Source organism: Protopterus annectens, chromosome 11.part0, assembly GCF_019279795.1.
Source record: "Protopterus annectens isolate FY-2018-M chromosome 11.part0, PAN1.0, whole genome shotgun sequence".
Taxonomy (NCBI): Eukaryota; Metazoa; Chordata; order Ceratodontiformes; family Protopteridae; genus Protopterus; species Protopterus annectens.
In genome coordinates this window covers 1,156,706,256-1,156,723,335 of record NC_056745.1, presented here as the reverse complement: position 1 = coordinate 1,156,723,335, position 17,080 = coordinate 1,156,706,256, and the positions used below count along the sequence as shown (strand labels likewise).

The 17,080-nt window shown below is 39.1% G+C and overlaps 1 protein-coding gene across 1 annotated transcript in view; it reads right to left on the bottom strand.

Annotated features, from left to right (window-relative positions):
- Positions 1-17,080, bottom strand: part of LOC122815754 (26S proteasome regulatory subunit 7) — a 583,850-nt gene that overhangs the window by 504,259 nt on the left and 62,511 nt on the right. Inside the window, exon 3 of the mRNA XM_044088516.1 lies at positions 8,796-8,877. Within this exon, the coding sequence (XP_043944451.1) occupies positions 8,796-8,877 (82 nt within the window). The remainder of the gene's footprint in view (positions 1-8,795; positions 8,878-17,080) is intronic.

Below are 17,080 nucleotides of genomic sequence, written 5' to 3'. Positions count from 1 at the left end.
AAGTTAGGTGGGCTGAAAGATGTGAAGAGGTTAATGTAATTAATGAAGATGATGATGTGGTAGATTCAGTGGATGACAATGCCCCTTTAGAACCACCGCCTCTGAGGAGATCCCAGCAACTGATGAATCAGAAGGGGGAGACAAGGGAACGGAGGGTATGGACAAGTGAATTATCAGAATCAATAGAGGAGGGGGAGACAACAACAGTATTGGAGGTGATGAATGATACCAATGAAAGGGATGGGATGTATGAATGTACCATTGTGAAGAATCTTGAGCATGATTTCAGCATTTACAATTATAGTAGGACAACTGTGAGTACTGATTGGGCAAAACTGTTCTCAAAAGGGCTCAACTTTGTGCCAACAACTGATGGTGACATTGTCAATACTATTTTGGAGTTTAAATTATTCACTAGGAAGTTGAATTTGGAACTCTTTTTTTTTTTCACAAGAGGGGGCAGGACAATGCATGTTGCAGGGAAATCTAGGCAGATTAAATAGACCAAGTACTTTCATTCCCCCTATGCACCCTACAGTACAAATGTATGAGACCCTTTGTGAAAATGAATTCAGAAAAATGGTTGCCAAAAACAGTAACAAAAACCTTCTTGACAATAATGGGGCCAATAATTTAACTAGGCAAGAAACTACATTGCTCCATAATATTTTGGAGAATGATGAAATCAGGATTATGAAACCGGATAAGGGGGGAGGTATAGTTATCATGGATGTGTGTGACTACAATAGTAAAATGACTGACTTATTGTATAGTGATACATACACAGAGGTTTCCAAAAACAAGTTGAATATATCCTGCAGGCGTATAGATTTAGACATTGAACAACTTTTACTCAATGACCAAATTACTGTATAAACTTCTAGATTCTTGGAAACTAAGCATCCTAGGATTCTTACCATTTTTGAAATCCCTAAAATACATAAGAGTATCTCTGACCCTCCCTTACGACCAATTGTCGATGCAAAAGTTTCTAAAACCTTCAGTTTGGCAAAATATATTGACAACACTGTTAAGCACACCCTCGATAACAGAGACCTGGTGATCAAGGACTCCTGGGACATTCTGTCTAAAGTTAAGAACAGTATGTACCAGTAGGACTTGATCTTGGTCACCACTGACATCTGTAACCTCTTCTCAGTAATACCCCATGATGTTGGACTAGAATGGTTCTATGACTATTTATGCTTAAACAGTACATTGAACCATGACACTATCCTTACTATCAGGTCCTGTATGGAAATGATTCTGGACAACAATTTTATCACTTTTGAGGGGCATTTATTCAAGCAGGTGCAGGGGGGGTGGCAATGGGCGCATGTTGCGCACCGTCATTTGCTAACATTGTATTAGCACAGTGGGAAGACCTCTACGTAATGAACTCTGAATTCAAGGACATGTGGGTACTATATGGACGGTACCTGGATGATATGGTCTTATTTTGGCATGGGAGCGAAGATGACCTGAACAGGTTCTTCGTTTACATTAACAACACCACCAACTTTTTGAAATTTACCATGACCAAGGACCTTGACATCTTGAATTATCTGGATGTTACTATTAAGAAAGATCACTTTAAGGGTAGGTTTACTTCGCATCTTTATAGAAAACCTACCTATTCTAACTCTTTGTTGCATTTTAAGAGTTGCCACCCTCTGCATCAGAAAAAATCCTTTGTCAAGGGTCAATATGTGAGATTGCCCAGAATGATGTCTGACCAGGATGATTTTATTAAAGAATGTGATGTCCTAATGGGTATGTTGCTGAAAAGAGGTTACCCCTTTAACTTTGTCAATGACATAGCTGAAGAAGTAAAATCAAAAAGAGCTGGGGGTATTTATTCTACACTCCTGGAGAAGCCTGAAGGTTTGAATAGAACCTCTGGTTTGGTAAAAACTGACAGTTTTACTAGGGCATGCGTCCTGCCCTTCACCAGGGATTTTTTGTAAATTAGAAGCATCATTTATGATTTTTGGACCATTTTTTGTTTGGACGAGATCATCAACAAAAGGTTGGGGGAAAAACCTCTTGTGGTTTACAAAAAGGGCACCTCCTCGAAAGGCCTGGTGGAGAGAAAAAAGTTAAAGGCAGGCCTTGGTGGAACTTTTAAATGTGGGAGGTGTGGACAATGCCCCTATACATTGGACACTGATTCCATTAGAATCAGGAACAATGGTAAAATTACTACTATTAAGAAGTGTTACTGTTACACCAAGGGAGTGGTATATATTGCAACCTGTATGGTATGTGAGAGGTACTATGTGGGGAAGACAATCAGAGCCCTCAGACAAAGAATATATCAACACAACTATGATATACTAAAAACCAAATAAACCAATGCTTTATTCAAGCATATAAAGGTACATCCGACACATTATTTTAAATTTTTTTGTTCTTGAACAAGTAGACCTGGGTCCACGAGGGGGGCCCGATGATGACTTCCTTGAATATTTAGAGCTCAAGTGGCAGATTAAATTAAATGCATGTCAACCACCTGGGCTCAATGACAAGTTATCCATTAGTTCTGTATTAAAACTAAAATCAGCTTTTTTATGTGATTTTATTCAAGATCTGTGTTTTAAATCATACTTCAATACACAACACATTAATGTCTATGTGGTTGGTAGGTAGCAATTGGTGTGCTGTAGTGGGCAGTTATTGTGATTATGTGTTACTGTCTTTTTAAACTGCTTAATTATTTTACAGGAAATGATATTTGCTTTGTCAACCAATGGCTGTAAGGGTTAGGGTATTTAAATATGGCATTTTCTGTTTGTTCTTGTTCTGATGAAGTCTTGTGATTTTAACGAAAGTGCTTAACTTTTTTCAATAAATTTTCTGAATTGAGTGTTGCAGTGTTCCTTTGGTGATCCTCTTCATATATTTTTTTTACTTGTTAAAGTGTTATGGAATAAACCTAACTCCACATAAAGCATTAAAACAAATTACCATTAAAATGTTCTACAGAAAAACAATCTTCTTGCTACTACTTCCCTTAGTCCCTGTAACCACCTCCCTTACTTAAGTCTGAGTTTCTGCTGACTCAGAAATGAGGGGACATATTTCATAGTTTTTGTTTATATAACAGCTGAATGGACATACATAAATTAAAAATGTATTCCCATCCCCAAAGGTTAGGTGTATATATATATATATATAAATATATAAAATATATATATCTATATATATATATATATATATATATATATATATATATATATATATATATATACACACACAGACACACACACACATGCGCACACACAAATGCAGGGAGATCTGCTACCACCCCAACAAAAATACTTTTTAAACTGTTATACTTGTGGTGTTTAAGTGGCATTGCATTATGCATACCTTTTCATTGATTCTTTAATACTTTTATTTATTTATCACTTAAGACATAAGCAAACATACATTTGTATAAAAGAAAACAAACCATGTTAAAATGTTCGCAGTTACAAACATTATATATCACACACGCATGCTTTCATACAATTCTCATCAATGCAACATTACATAAATTGCTCAACTCCTGCCTTCCCTTAAACCTCACTCCTTCAAAACATTATTCTGCATGTATAAGTCAGCATATTAGACTTTTGGGTATATCTATCTGTTTAGGGTTCTGTAAACTGAGTAGCTAAGATTTATTTCTTATTTACTAACTAACATTTCATTTTTTATTAAGCAGAACCAGTTGCGCTTGCATTTGTTTTTATTTTTATTTTTACTGGTATTGTGTTTTTGACCCTTTAGCTGATATTATACAGCTTGCACATGCAAAGATTTCATCATACAACACTGCACAACACCAAAATTTGCTTGTCGTCAAAGGCTTCCACATTTTGTATTGCAGTAGAATATCCATAAATACAGACACCACAGCTCTTCATATACAGGTTGTGTATCTCATGAGATAAGGGCAAAAGCATGCACATATACAAGCAGACTCACAGAATATGTGTATTGGCACTGTAAAATTACCAGAGAATAAGATCTTTCAATGGAAGACCTGTGAGACTATAAGCAACTGGTTCTACTACACCTTCCCCATTTGGTTTCTCAGTGGTTGAAACATTATTTGGCTTCTTCAGCAGTATTTTATTGCTTATATGTAGGCAGCGACAGTCACGCTCTGTCTTGAACTATGTATGGCATGCAGTTACATTAAAGCAGCATGATACCAAATATTCCTTTTTTCATAAACAAACATTACCCTTGTATGCACTGGTTCTGTGTCATTTTTGGTAACATCTTTATTAAATTATAACTTAAAATAGACGAACATGCAGTAATATAAAAGAAAACACAGGTTATAGATCACGCTTTTTTTTTTATAACTATCAGCAGTTCAACATTACATACATTTCTCAATTTGTGCTTTCCTTTGAACCTCACTCCTCCTGAACACTATTCCACATCTATTGTTCCCACAACTGCTATTTATCTCAAAGTAATTTGCTCCTTCCTTCCACTGGTACAGTTTTTAGAAAAATCTAGAACAGAAGCAGTTGTTAAAAAGGAATAATTAGTAGAGCATACAAAATATTGCATGATAACATAAGACTCAATCAGAGGAGGATAGAAAGGATTGGGAAGAGAGACTGGATAAGCAATTCACAAAGAAACAATGGGTGGATATATTTATGTATCCCAAATATGCAACAAAGTCTAGAATATTTAAGATCTTTGCTTGGAAGTGTTTACATAAGTTCTTTTTTACCCCAAGTGGACTCCAAAGAATTTTTCTTCAGGGAGACAGCACATGTTGGAGGTGTGATGGGGAAGAAAAAGGTAATTGGGAGCATATTTTCTGGGAGTATAATGAGTTGGCAGACTTTAAAGAGTCCCTGCAGACTGCTCTTTCAGATATTGGGTGAGCAAATTGGTGTAACTACGGAAATTATTTATTTATTTATTTATTTTTTTTTTTAAGGAAATTATTTTTTGAGCTATGATACTGAATTGGAATTGCCTAGACATAGTAAGGCCATTGCTAAGTCTAATTATGGTGGCTGCCAAAAAAGCAATTACTAGAAAATGGAAATCAACGTCTAAACCAACTCTACTAGAAATTGTGAATATAGTAAGAGAGATAAAACAACTAGAATTAGGATCTTAATACAAAAAGATAGGAACAAATTACATAGAAAAAATGAGAATTGTGGGAACAATACATGCAGAGGAGGAACAATGTTTAAAAGAAGGCAGGATTTGAACAAGCTATGTAGTACTTAACTTGACTGACAATGACTGGATAGATTATAAGTGATGTATAATGTTTGCAAGTAAAATTATGTCAATATGGTTTGTTTTCATTTATATAAGTGCATTATTCCCTGTGTCATACATGATAATTTAATAAAGATGTTTCTTGTTAAAAATAAAAAATAGGTAATTTGCTCCTTCCCTTTTCTTAAAGATCACACTTCCAGTTCTTTTATCTCTGTTACAATATTCAATACATCAAATTTGAGCTTTGCTTTTTTTTTTTTTTTTGCAGCCACCAGAATTAAACGTAACAAGCCCTTACTACATCTAGGCAATTCAGATCTTGTATCACAGCTCAAAAAAAAAACATCATTTCTTTAGTTACACCCATTGGCTCACCAAATATTTCTGACATAGTACTCTGTAGGGAATTTTTAAGATCTGCCAACTCATTAAACTCCCAAAATATATGTTTCTAGTTGCCTCTTTCTTCCCATCACACCTCCAGCATTTACCATCTACTCGAGGAAAATTTCTTCGAAGTTTGTTTGGGGTATAAAAATCTTTATGCAAACACATCCAACCAAAAATCCTAAACCTTCTGGACTTTGTTGTATACTTGGGAGCCTGAATCCTACACTAAGGCACTGTACGAGCAAATCCACTTGTGCATGAATCGTGCCATCCCAAATAGAACCAAGATGCTCTCCTCCAAAAAAGGAAGCCAATCTGGTGGTCCCCTGCCATAAACAAACTTTGCAACAAAAGGAAGAAACTGTTGCAGAAAAGAGGAAAATCCCAGAATGCAAAAAACTTCCTTACCAGCCTCAGTAAGAAGCTGAGATCCCTCAAAATCCTCCAAAGCAAGTTACAAAAATAAAATTGCTAAATATTCCAAAGACAACCACAAGGCATTCTATAGTTATGTCAAGAATCTAAATGGCAATCCTCAGATCTGCTCTGAGCTACAATAGAATGGCATTAAATATACTGATCCCAAGGATATTGCCAATTGCCTGGCAGATCGATTTAGTGCCATCCTCACCCCCCCTCTCACCTCCTAAAGGGACCATCTCAATACCAAAAGATTGCCAAATGCCGGTAATCACGGCCATACAGGTAGAAACCGCACTCTCCAAAGCTAAGAATACAGCATCCATGGGACCAGATGACATCCCAGGCTGTGTACTACATGAACTACAAAATGAACCGGCACCTCACCTAAGTGTCATGTTTAATCATAGCCTCACCTCAGGCTTCGTGCCCACTGAGTGGCGCACAGCTACAGTTATCCCACTCCACAAAGGGGGATCCACCTTGGATCTAGGGAACTACCATCCCATCTGTCTGACGAGCCTGATCTGCAAGGGCATGGAACGCATTATCATGGAACTTATAAACAAAGACATTGGCAACCTTCAAACACTGGACCCCACCCAGTTTGGGTCCGTGAAGGGCCGATCTTGTCTCCTGAATCTGACTTGATGTCTTCGAATCAGTCTCCAGAGCTGTGTATGAGGGTAAGGAGGTCCACACAGCCTATCTGGACCTCGCCAATGCCTTTGACACCATCCCCCACTCTGGAATCATAGATAAACTAAGCTGGGCATAAATCCCTACGTCACTCGATGGGTTGCCAACTGGCTTACTGACAGAACCCAGACTGTAAAAGTAGCCAACTCCAAATCCAGCTCCAGACAAGTGACAAGTGGAGCACCTAAGGGTTCAGTCTTGGGACCGCTCTTGTTTAGCATCTACTTCTGTGAAGTACAGGCCAACACTAAGGGACTCTGGCTAACAAAGTTCGCAGATGACTGCAAACTGGGAGCCATTACTGAATCCCCAAATGGTGTGAATATTCTACAAAAGGGCCTTACAGAAACAGATGCTTGGTACCAGAGCCATGGACTCAAGCTTAATGCCAAGAAATGTATAGTTATCCCCTTTGGGGAAAAACCATGTACCCATGAATTACCAGGAAAAAACAGCAGCAACAAACCGACTAATGCTCCACAAAAAATATAAATCCACGAACTTGCAAGCTAGTAATGCAAACTTTTTATTCCATGATGGAATAAAAAGTTTGCATTACTAGCTTGCAAGTTCGTGGATTTATTCTTTTTGTGGAGCATTACCCATGAATCAATGAAAGTGTGATGAGAGACTTAGGGACACAGGTGGACAGTGGTCTCACCTTCGATTACCACATCGCCATAACAGTCAGGAAATCCTTCTATGTGACACACCTCATCACTAAGAGCTTTTCGTCCAGAAAAAAGGAGGTAATTGTCCCACTGTACTCATCCCTCATTAGACCCATTATAGAGTACAACGCCCCATTTGGTATGTACCTCACAAGACATCTGCAACAGCTGGAAAGGTCACAGAAATACCTCACTAAAAGAATCACACGCCTAAAGCAGATGCCCTATGCTGACCGTCTAAAAAAACTCCAGCTATACTCCGTGGCATATTGAATACTCAGAGGTGATCTCTGCGTAACATACAAGGCCATGTCAAACCCTGAGCTGCTGGACATGCTCCACTTAAAGAAATCCCAATCCCTCAGAGCCACACGCTCCAGGGATCTAAACCTTGTCATCACCATGAACAAAACATGCTGGAGGGATAGGTTCCTGACCCAGAGACTCCCCATACTCTGGAATAGACTGCCCATACATGTCAAGCAGAGCACCTCCTTGGCCCTCTTCAAAAGGAACCTTGACAATTGGATGGGAGATAGGAAATTCACCTCGGGGATCACATCAGTCGTCCTGCTAGACAGGGGTCCAGGGAGGTAAATATTGTGGGAAGAAATATCCAGGGAATTGTTATGGCTAGGCTTGTATAGGCTCTAGGGCCGATAGCCTAGTACCAACCTATGAACTTATATGTACTGGTTTTGTATATTTGACCTTGTACCCCATACTCCCCACTCTATGGGTTATAAAGTTTTCTTCTTACACCATTCATACACACTGTATGTTTCAACAAGTGGAGCATTGGACAGTGAAGGTGTGGTGATTTAATTGCTTGCAATTTCACAGCCTGTCCATTAAATACTATCACTTTCTGGTAATTGTACACTATTAGTAGTACAAATGTGGTATAAGTTTACCTGTGAACATATATGTATTCACAGTCTCTGGGACTACAAATCTTACATGCGAAGAGCTGATACTCTTGTGTTTCCACACATCATACTGAAACACAAAAGTGCATTTGGGATCATGCCAGCTGTACTTCACTGCCTTATGTGTTATAAGGTAGAAATAAACCACATAACTGCTGAAGAAATGAAATTACGATTCATTGGTAAGATATGGATATCTAGCAAAATAATTTACATGTTGCAGTGAATGGGGGATATGGAGTAGGGATCAAGGCAGAGAAGAAAGGTTTGGGTAGAAAAAAATTACATTTCTCATACTGTCTGCTACCTTCTGAACTACCAAACAACCCCTAACTTTTCCATAACACAGTTTTGGTGGTATATACATATTTAAAACTTAACTGTACTTAAAGTAAAATCAGATAAAATGCAACACATCAGTACAAACTCCTACCTGTTAGCTCATTAATTTTTTTAAGCAGCTGCTGAATATCATCTTCTACTTGTTTGGTCTGTCTCGAATAGCTGCTCTGACCCTAGTGAAATGTTAAAAAAATTATGTTCAGGCTGCAGAACTGTAACTCAGTATTCCTTTTCCAAGAAAGCTAAAACAAAAATCTTCTAACCTCAGAGTTCTGTAGAGGATTAAGTAATGATTAAAAATGATATTCCTTTAATGTCAAGCGTAATATTGCTTGTAAACAAGACCAACACGCAGTGTGCTTACCTGATAGCCAATATCTACTGTCTAACAAAACCAATGATTCCAGTTAGCATCTCAAGCCCAGACTACAATTAAAAAAAAGTCAACATTTTTCCCCAACCATTGCCCCTGTTATCTGTTGATCATCAGCCCCCCTCCTAGGTCAATCAGGTAGTTGGTTCTCCATCAGTGAAGGGACCATAATTGAGACAGCCATAAGGAGTGATTCAAGGACTCTACTTGTTTTCTTTCCAGTCTTAACTGCAAATGCTTGGCAAGGTACCAGGGAATGACATGCAATGGTCTGTCAGCAGAGGTCATCCCTTCAGTTCGACATGGGGCATTCCCTCCAAGCAGCCCTCCCACCCCACATGGTAGGAGCAGTGGTTCATGGATTCCCACCAAAGAAATCAGACTGCACAGTGTGCTTACAAGTGTGACTGTCCCCAGTGTTGTGGCCACTAACTGAACCCCAGTTGCCTGGTTCACAGTCAGTGCTTCATATCTTTGTATCACAGAGCAAAGGAACAACTTCAATGTTTGAAAGAAGGAGCTATCCACTATAAACATTATTTACTTCAGAGTACAGTTAAATTCTATTAGTGTGCAACAGCATCCAGTGACATAATCGGACATGGACAGAAAGTGAAACAGATAACTTCTGAAACACAAGTAAGCAAAACTGGGTTTTGGAGTTCTTATTTTCCTGAAGCCAACACATTTCTGTCTATGGAAAAAGAAATAGCACAGTTTTGCAGGGAAGCCAGATTCTTTCTATTAAATACGTTTCCATAACCACAGTATTATAAGACATATGTAGTGAGTATGTCAAGCTTGAGGAGAATGGCAAAAACATTTACAACTAAAAATATGTGTACTTTTCAGCAATGATAGAATTCATGCAAACACTTTCAATACACTGTGCAATGATTTGATATTGGCTGAAACACTGACCTTCAATTTGAGATACAACAGACACTAGCCAACAAGAAAAGGGTGTAGAAGCCACCCATACAAACCTTGTGCTGCATTTTTTCGCTAACACAATATAAAGAATGTAGGCCACTCTGTTGGCACAAGAGTAGGAGTTCTGCTAGCAGCGTGGATTTCAGTAGCAGTTCGGCTGCAGAGGGACAGCAGAGTTGAGAATCAGGAGTAAAAATCAATGGCCATTTCACCTTCCAAGATGAGGAGGGATTACATTCCTGCAACAGCAGCATCACTAGAGATATGCAGAACTGTACTGTCCAGCTACAACAATAGTAGGATCAAAGTCAAGCAGAACTGAGAGCTTGTGACTACTAAGATCACAGCAAGTCTTCCATAGAACAGAGATTCAGCATGCTAAAAACTGTACCGTCACTCCAACTGTGCATATGACTACAGTTTGTTCCTAGTGCCCAAACTGTTACCACTGATGCAGGGAATGAGATGGGCCATATACTAGTACAGAGCAGCCATGTGTGGTCAGCCAGAAGTAAAATAAGGAAAATAAGATGTTATGGATACAAAATATCTTTTGTATGCACTTGTCTACCATTCCAAAGCAAGTATGAAAATAAGTGTGGTATGACCGACATTTTCAGCTTCATCGTACCTACTGCAGAACAACGGTGTGATATACTCACTATATACAGAAAATACGTACTCAACATAACAGCTGATCTGAGAGGTCTGACAGGTGGCTCTTTCTATCAGGTAACCATTTAAATTTCCTTTTCTAACATATCAGCTTATGATAACTTTTAAAAATTCCCTAAATTCCATGACTGGGGGAGAGATATTCCTTTGGGCATTCCCACTTTGACCACTGTGCTCCAAGTGAACATAATCATATATTCATAGGTTGATACTAGTCTAATGACCACCAGGGTTTTTATAAGCTTAGCTATGCAACCCAACCCAGTTTTGTCCAAGAGCACCTCGGATACCTACATGATGGGGTATGTTATTAAGGAGGCAGCTAAGGGTTATGTCGGATTGAGATGAGCTTGTTAGTTTGGGATTAGTATAATTACTACTGACCTCTGTCCATTGGAGATATGTGACCAGACCAGGGGTGAATCGGCGACTTCCTATCCAATGGTGAAGGCTTCATTTGAATATGGTCAGGGATGAACTCTGCTTTACGTGGATTGGAAGTTATTTGATAATGCGGGGATCCTTTAGACACACATCAGTCTCTCCAGCACATTATATTTATGTCACAACAAAGTTCAGGATCAAGTGTTTGTGGTGCTGCTTGTTTTGCGAGTGTGTAAGAGATCCATCAGAGCCCAGTCTAGTAACCTAAGAGTGAGTACAGAAATAGGGCCTTAAGGCGATCTGTGTAGAACAGGGTGTTTATACCCTGGATTCTTCTGGTGAGGAATCTCTGCGGGTGTTCCAACTCTTCAAGTGCCTAGTTAGATACATGACTAAGGGTTACTGTATTTTCCTAGATCACTAACTACTGTATCATCTGTTAGGGGTGTTTTATCAAAGGTGTAATTACCTTGTGTGGATGATATCTCAAGAGGCAACTATAAAGCATTTCTTTGCACTGAGTTTTAATCCGTGGTTCTGGCAACAAACATTTGTATGTGTCAGACCCTCTTGTAGGATGTTGGTGTCATGGGGGGTATCTATTGGGGTATCCCAATTTACAGTCATTTGTGAACTTGGTGAGCCAGAGTCCTTCAACATTAGCCTTGACCTCCAATAAGTAGATCTAAACGAAAGCGGGCCCAACATGAAGCCCTGGGTTACTCTGCTGGTGATCAGTCTCCTGGTGAAGTGATCTCACTAATCCTGACTTTTCGGGTCCTACTATGACTCAGGCAGCCCACAATCCAGCAAGTTATGCAGGGATTCATGCCTAGTTCTGAAGATTTGTCAACAATATAAAAGTGAGGTACTGTATCAAATACCTTGGCCAGGTCAAGGTAGGTGGTATGTACCATTTTCCCCATATCCATAGTCTTAGTGACCCTCACGAAGATGTCAACCAGGTTGAGTAGAGAAGACCTTCCCTTAAAGTCAACCTGCGATGGGTCCACTATCTGTAGGTTGCCAGTGTCCTTGTTGATCATTTTCATGATAAAATGTTCCATGGCTTTGCATATTAGACTTGTCAGACTGATGAGTCTGTAGTTTCTGGGGTCTGCTGATGGGCCACCCTTATGGAGAGAGATGACCACTGTGGCCCTCCATTCAACTGGTGCATAATCTGTCTTGAGGCTGTAGTTGAATACTGCCTCTAGTGGCCCTGCTAGGTCATGTTTTCAGATATTTAGAAGGCAACCAGGAATATTGTCAGGGCACAATGACACAGTGTTTCTGGTTTTAGCGAGTACTGCCAGGTCCTGTTCCCTGCTGAAAGTGAGGGAGGGGTATGCTAGAAGGGATCTCACAAAAGATAGTTGGGGGGGGGGAGCTGGAGCTAAATTTATCAGCCAGAAGATTGACTATGTCACCCTGGTCAGTGAAGGTTGTGCCATCTACCACCATATCTGCTCACTGCTGAGTGTTACCTTTAAGTTTCCTATCATAGCTGAAAAAGGCCTTGTTACTGTCCTTAGCCTGGGAGGCTATCCTGATCTCATAACTAGCCTTGCTGGACTTAATTAGACCTCTTAGTTTCTTATTTTGTTGAATCAGAGAGCTCTTGTCTCTATGAGAGTTGCTCTTTCAGATTCTGGCCATGACTTTTTTCTTTTGTTATACACCCTGTTAAGGACAGAATTCCACCAGTGCAGTTTGTTTTTGTTGTTCAATTTGAGCTTAATTCTGATAGGTAAAACAGCCTCAGTGCAGCCATTTGTGTGATTGTAAAGGGTTTTAGTAAATAATTTCGCACAGGTAGCTGTGTTGTTAGGGTTTGCAGGAGCCTTGGAGGTGGGGGATGGGGGGTGCAACGCACTCTCATAACACACAGTACTAAGTCCAGTATGTTTGATCTTCTGGTTGGAGCATGCACTGTATGGTCCAGGGTGTTTGCAATGATAAAGTCCAGGAAACATTGTGCCTGCAAGTTAGAGGTAGTATACATTTTCATATAGTGCAGTGAGGTATGTATCAGGTCATTTACACCCATATGGAATATGACAGAATCATACCCATACCTGTAGTACAGTGACTTGAGTGTGTGTGTGTGATACTGCACATCCTAGTTCCAGACAAACAAGTAACCATTATTATTTCTTTGTCCAGCCTGGTGAGAGGGGTATCTGTGTGTTGTACAATAGAATGCCCTATGACAAGAGTATTAGGCAAAGTGTTTGCTTGCCTTATAGGCTTTGTTTTTTGGGGATCATTTGGTGTAGGTTTGTGTGTGTTGTTTTTGATATGTGGGATAGGTGTTGCAGTTTGATAGGGTAGGAGGTCTTTGAGGTTTGGGAAGGTTTCTTTTAAGTGCCTCAGCATAAGAAGGTCTATGTGTATGGTTAGCAGTGTGCATGTGTTCTTGACAACCTTGTTAGTAAGTGAGATTTTTGCCTCTAAGGAAGTTACGTATGTAAATATCTTACATACTTTGTTAGTTTCTTTAAGGGTTAATGAGTTGTCTCAGTACATGAGACTAGTGCTACATTGTCTCAGGGTGCCCATATCTACTAAGCTGGCCACAGAGACATTAAGAAATTGTACAGCCATGTTGTCAGGACCTGTCTTAGGGTTGAGCTGTTATAGTTTAGTTGCTTGGTTTTATGCAGGAGTTACCTGAGTGGTGCTGTGACACAAGGGAAACACTGCCAGCCCAGCTAGCTAGAATTTTATAAATAATTATATATCACTTCAGAAAATTAATATGATTAATACAGAAATGTAACAAAATGAGACACTGCCAGTCCAGCTATCTGGAATTTTGTAAATAGCTATACGTCATTTGTGAATACCAGCATGATGCAATTGTTTGTGTTACCAAATGTATTAGAACTATATGTTATGTGCATATTAAACTAATGGTACAGAAGTGTGTGTTGAACAGGGTTTGTACAGTACTGAGCTTCAAGGATATGTCCACAGTGTACCCCTACTGGAAAATAACAAAAATGTATATAAACTATATACCAGTGCAAATGTATGCTTTAATAGTAGAAACTGGAACGCACAGACTTAACTTGCAAAACTTCAAGAAAATAAATTGAAATTAAACTGTTTTACGATTGCATTACAAAAAGTTAGTTTCAGTGCAGCAAGGAGATAGGGTGTCTGGAACTAGGGTGCCTTCTGCATTGTTTTGTAAGTGTTTTATTGTTTTATGTCTTCTAGCAACTGCAAACATCTGAAGACATGTCACACACAGACGTTAAATTCTTTAGTTTCTATTTCAGCCTGGGTACTGAAGCCAGGTGACAAAAAGTGAAGTCATCCAAGTTAACCCATCAGTAATATTTTATATTAATTTAAGAACTCTCTCAGAGAGAGACTGGGCATTTTGTATTTTGTCTTGGACCTAGCAAGAATATCCATTCATTAGCATCATCATCTGCACTTGCATTGCTGTAAGTAAGATTTGGGGCATAATAACTCTTTTAGATATACACAGGAATATAGTAAAGATTAGGTTAGATGTTTTCTGTATTTATTTGAAACTGTCCTGCAATGTTGTTTTAAAACATTGTGTACTGAGTATTGTCTTGTTCTTTTATTATTTATTATTAAGTACATTTAAACCTGTCTTTGTGGATGATATTTGTGAGACATATTTAAGCTCTTACAGTACTTGCATATGTATTTGGCGACACTATACAGGCCACTCCTAAATACCTTTGCAAGTCTTGGTCAGACTACGATTTGGATAATAGTAACATTACACAGTAGGATTAGACACCCTTTGTAAGGGCCTTTTAGTAGCTGATAAGTAGGGGTTGGTGACAGTGGAAACTACCTTATAGTCTGGGCAAAAGGTGGCATAGCTAGTAAACCAGTGCCAGCCTTCACCAGGTGTGTGTGTTTGTACATAAACCAAATCTCAAAGTTTGTGTGCATGTCAGCTACTTTGGGCAGGGACACAAAGCACTGGTTGGACAGAAAGGGTGCTGGAGGTCTTGGCTTGGCCCCCTCAGCTGAGATCTTAACCATTTAGCTGCGCTAGTTGGGAGTCTTACTGGGGATCTGGAGAAAGAGGGAGAAACCAGCCCCAGACTGACTGTGATCTCTGTGTGCTCTTAAGGGAAACTGCACTTTACTGTGTGTGTACTTGTCATCCTCCCAGTGTGTACGGCCCCTAGCTGTTGCCAGTGGTGAGGACCGAGGCTCCTAGACTACTGAGCCAGTGTAGGGGCATCACAGGTGTCTAACTGTAAGGCTAGATATTACATAGTTGAGTAATAGTGCTGTTCAATATGCTAACTAGCTCCAAGCAAAGCCTTTCTTTGTTACAGATTAGAAGGGTAAGTACTACCTTAATGGGTACATTTTACAATCTAGGCAGTTGCTACCATACAGGGTACTGCTAACCACCACTGCTTGCTGAGCAACTCCATGTAAATGTGTCTAATATGTAGCAGACAGAAAAAAGCTGAAAACTAACTCCTGTGCCCTCTGGCAAATAAATTACTACAGTTTGAGCTGCCCAGAGATCAAGTAAACACCTACTGCACGAGACGGATGATCCTGGAATTTCTTAAATTTAAAAGTACAGCAAAAGTAGCTATCAAATACAGATTAACAACAAACAAATAATTCCATGGCTATTTCATCCTTCTACCGTGCAATTTAAAAGTAAATAAGCACACAGAACAGAGAAAGGATGATTTTTAGTCAAAAACATTTAAATAAATACTTTCAAGCAAACAGTAGAGATATCTTAATACACCAAGTGGTAGTGCAAACATTCAAGAAAATATGCTTATCTTAGTTTAGATGGCTGTGAATGCAATGGAAGTACTTGTAAAGTGTTACCAAGTGGAAAACTTGTAAAGCAGTGCTGAGCTCTGTGGAAATGAGCACAAAGATGCACAAATGTGCCAAATTTACAGCAGACAGAAAAGAGCTGAAAAACTAACTCCTGAACCATCTGGCCAAGAATATACTACACATTGAGCTCCCTAGAGTGGTTCCCAACTCTCTGAGACCAGGTAAGCACCTTCTACCACAAGATGGATGATCCTGGAATTTCTTAATGTAAACGCACAGCAAGAATAGCACTCAAGTTTTATTTGAAAGAATTGAGGACAAAACTATATAAAACATATACTTCTCTGACTTACTTGAGAACCTATCCACTGATGCTAGATGGTCAGCCGCTGCCTACCACAAGGGCACAATGGGGGGGGGGGGGTGTTAATAAACACATACTGCAAAGGGTCTTAATGCAGATTAACTGATACGTTCAACATGTATCTGTTATATCTGACTTCAGAAGTCATCTGCTGAATGTACACCTAGGAATAACTTTAAATGTGAAAATTAAACCTTCCTGAACACCACACCCAGTGGAAGCCCAAAAACCAAGGACTCAGAAGGACAAGGCCCAAATTGCCAAGGTGCCAAAGAGACCTGACTCCTTAAGGCATGACCAAAGCAATAATACTTGGTAGGACTTCAGAATAGACATTCAGCAGTGTATCAGGGGCAAGAGAAAATACAAATAATAACAACAATAATAATAATAATAATAATAGACAGATAGGTACAACAGTGATAGAGGAGGAAACATAAAACAATAAAAAGTACATTTGTGTTACCAAGAGGCTATTGGCAGGGAAAAAGGATTACACAGGCGTGCATTTATATTCCAGGTAAAAACACTATTATGGAACTTAACAGAATATTGGAAGAAATAATCAGCTTTCAGTAGGGAACGTTATTTATGGGTGGGGACTGGAAGCTGATTTTCAATAGTGAGAATGTATCAGGAGAACCCAGAAAGAACAAACAAGGACAACAAAAGAAGATAGATTTCTAAAAAAAAAAAAAAAATGTTTGGAATGGAAGATGTGAATTCAGCAGCAAGAACTCAGACAGAATGTACATATTAGTCTTCAAGGTACAATCAATAACTGGGCTAGACTGAATATAAAATTATATTTCACAGAAGCATGAGTATTTAA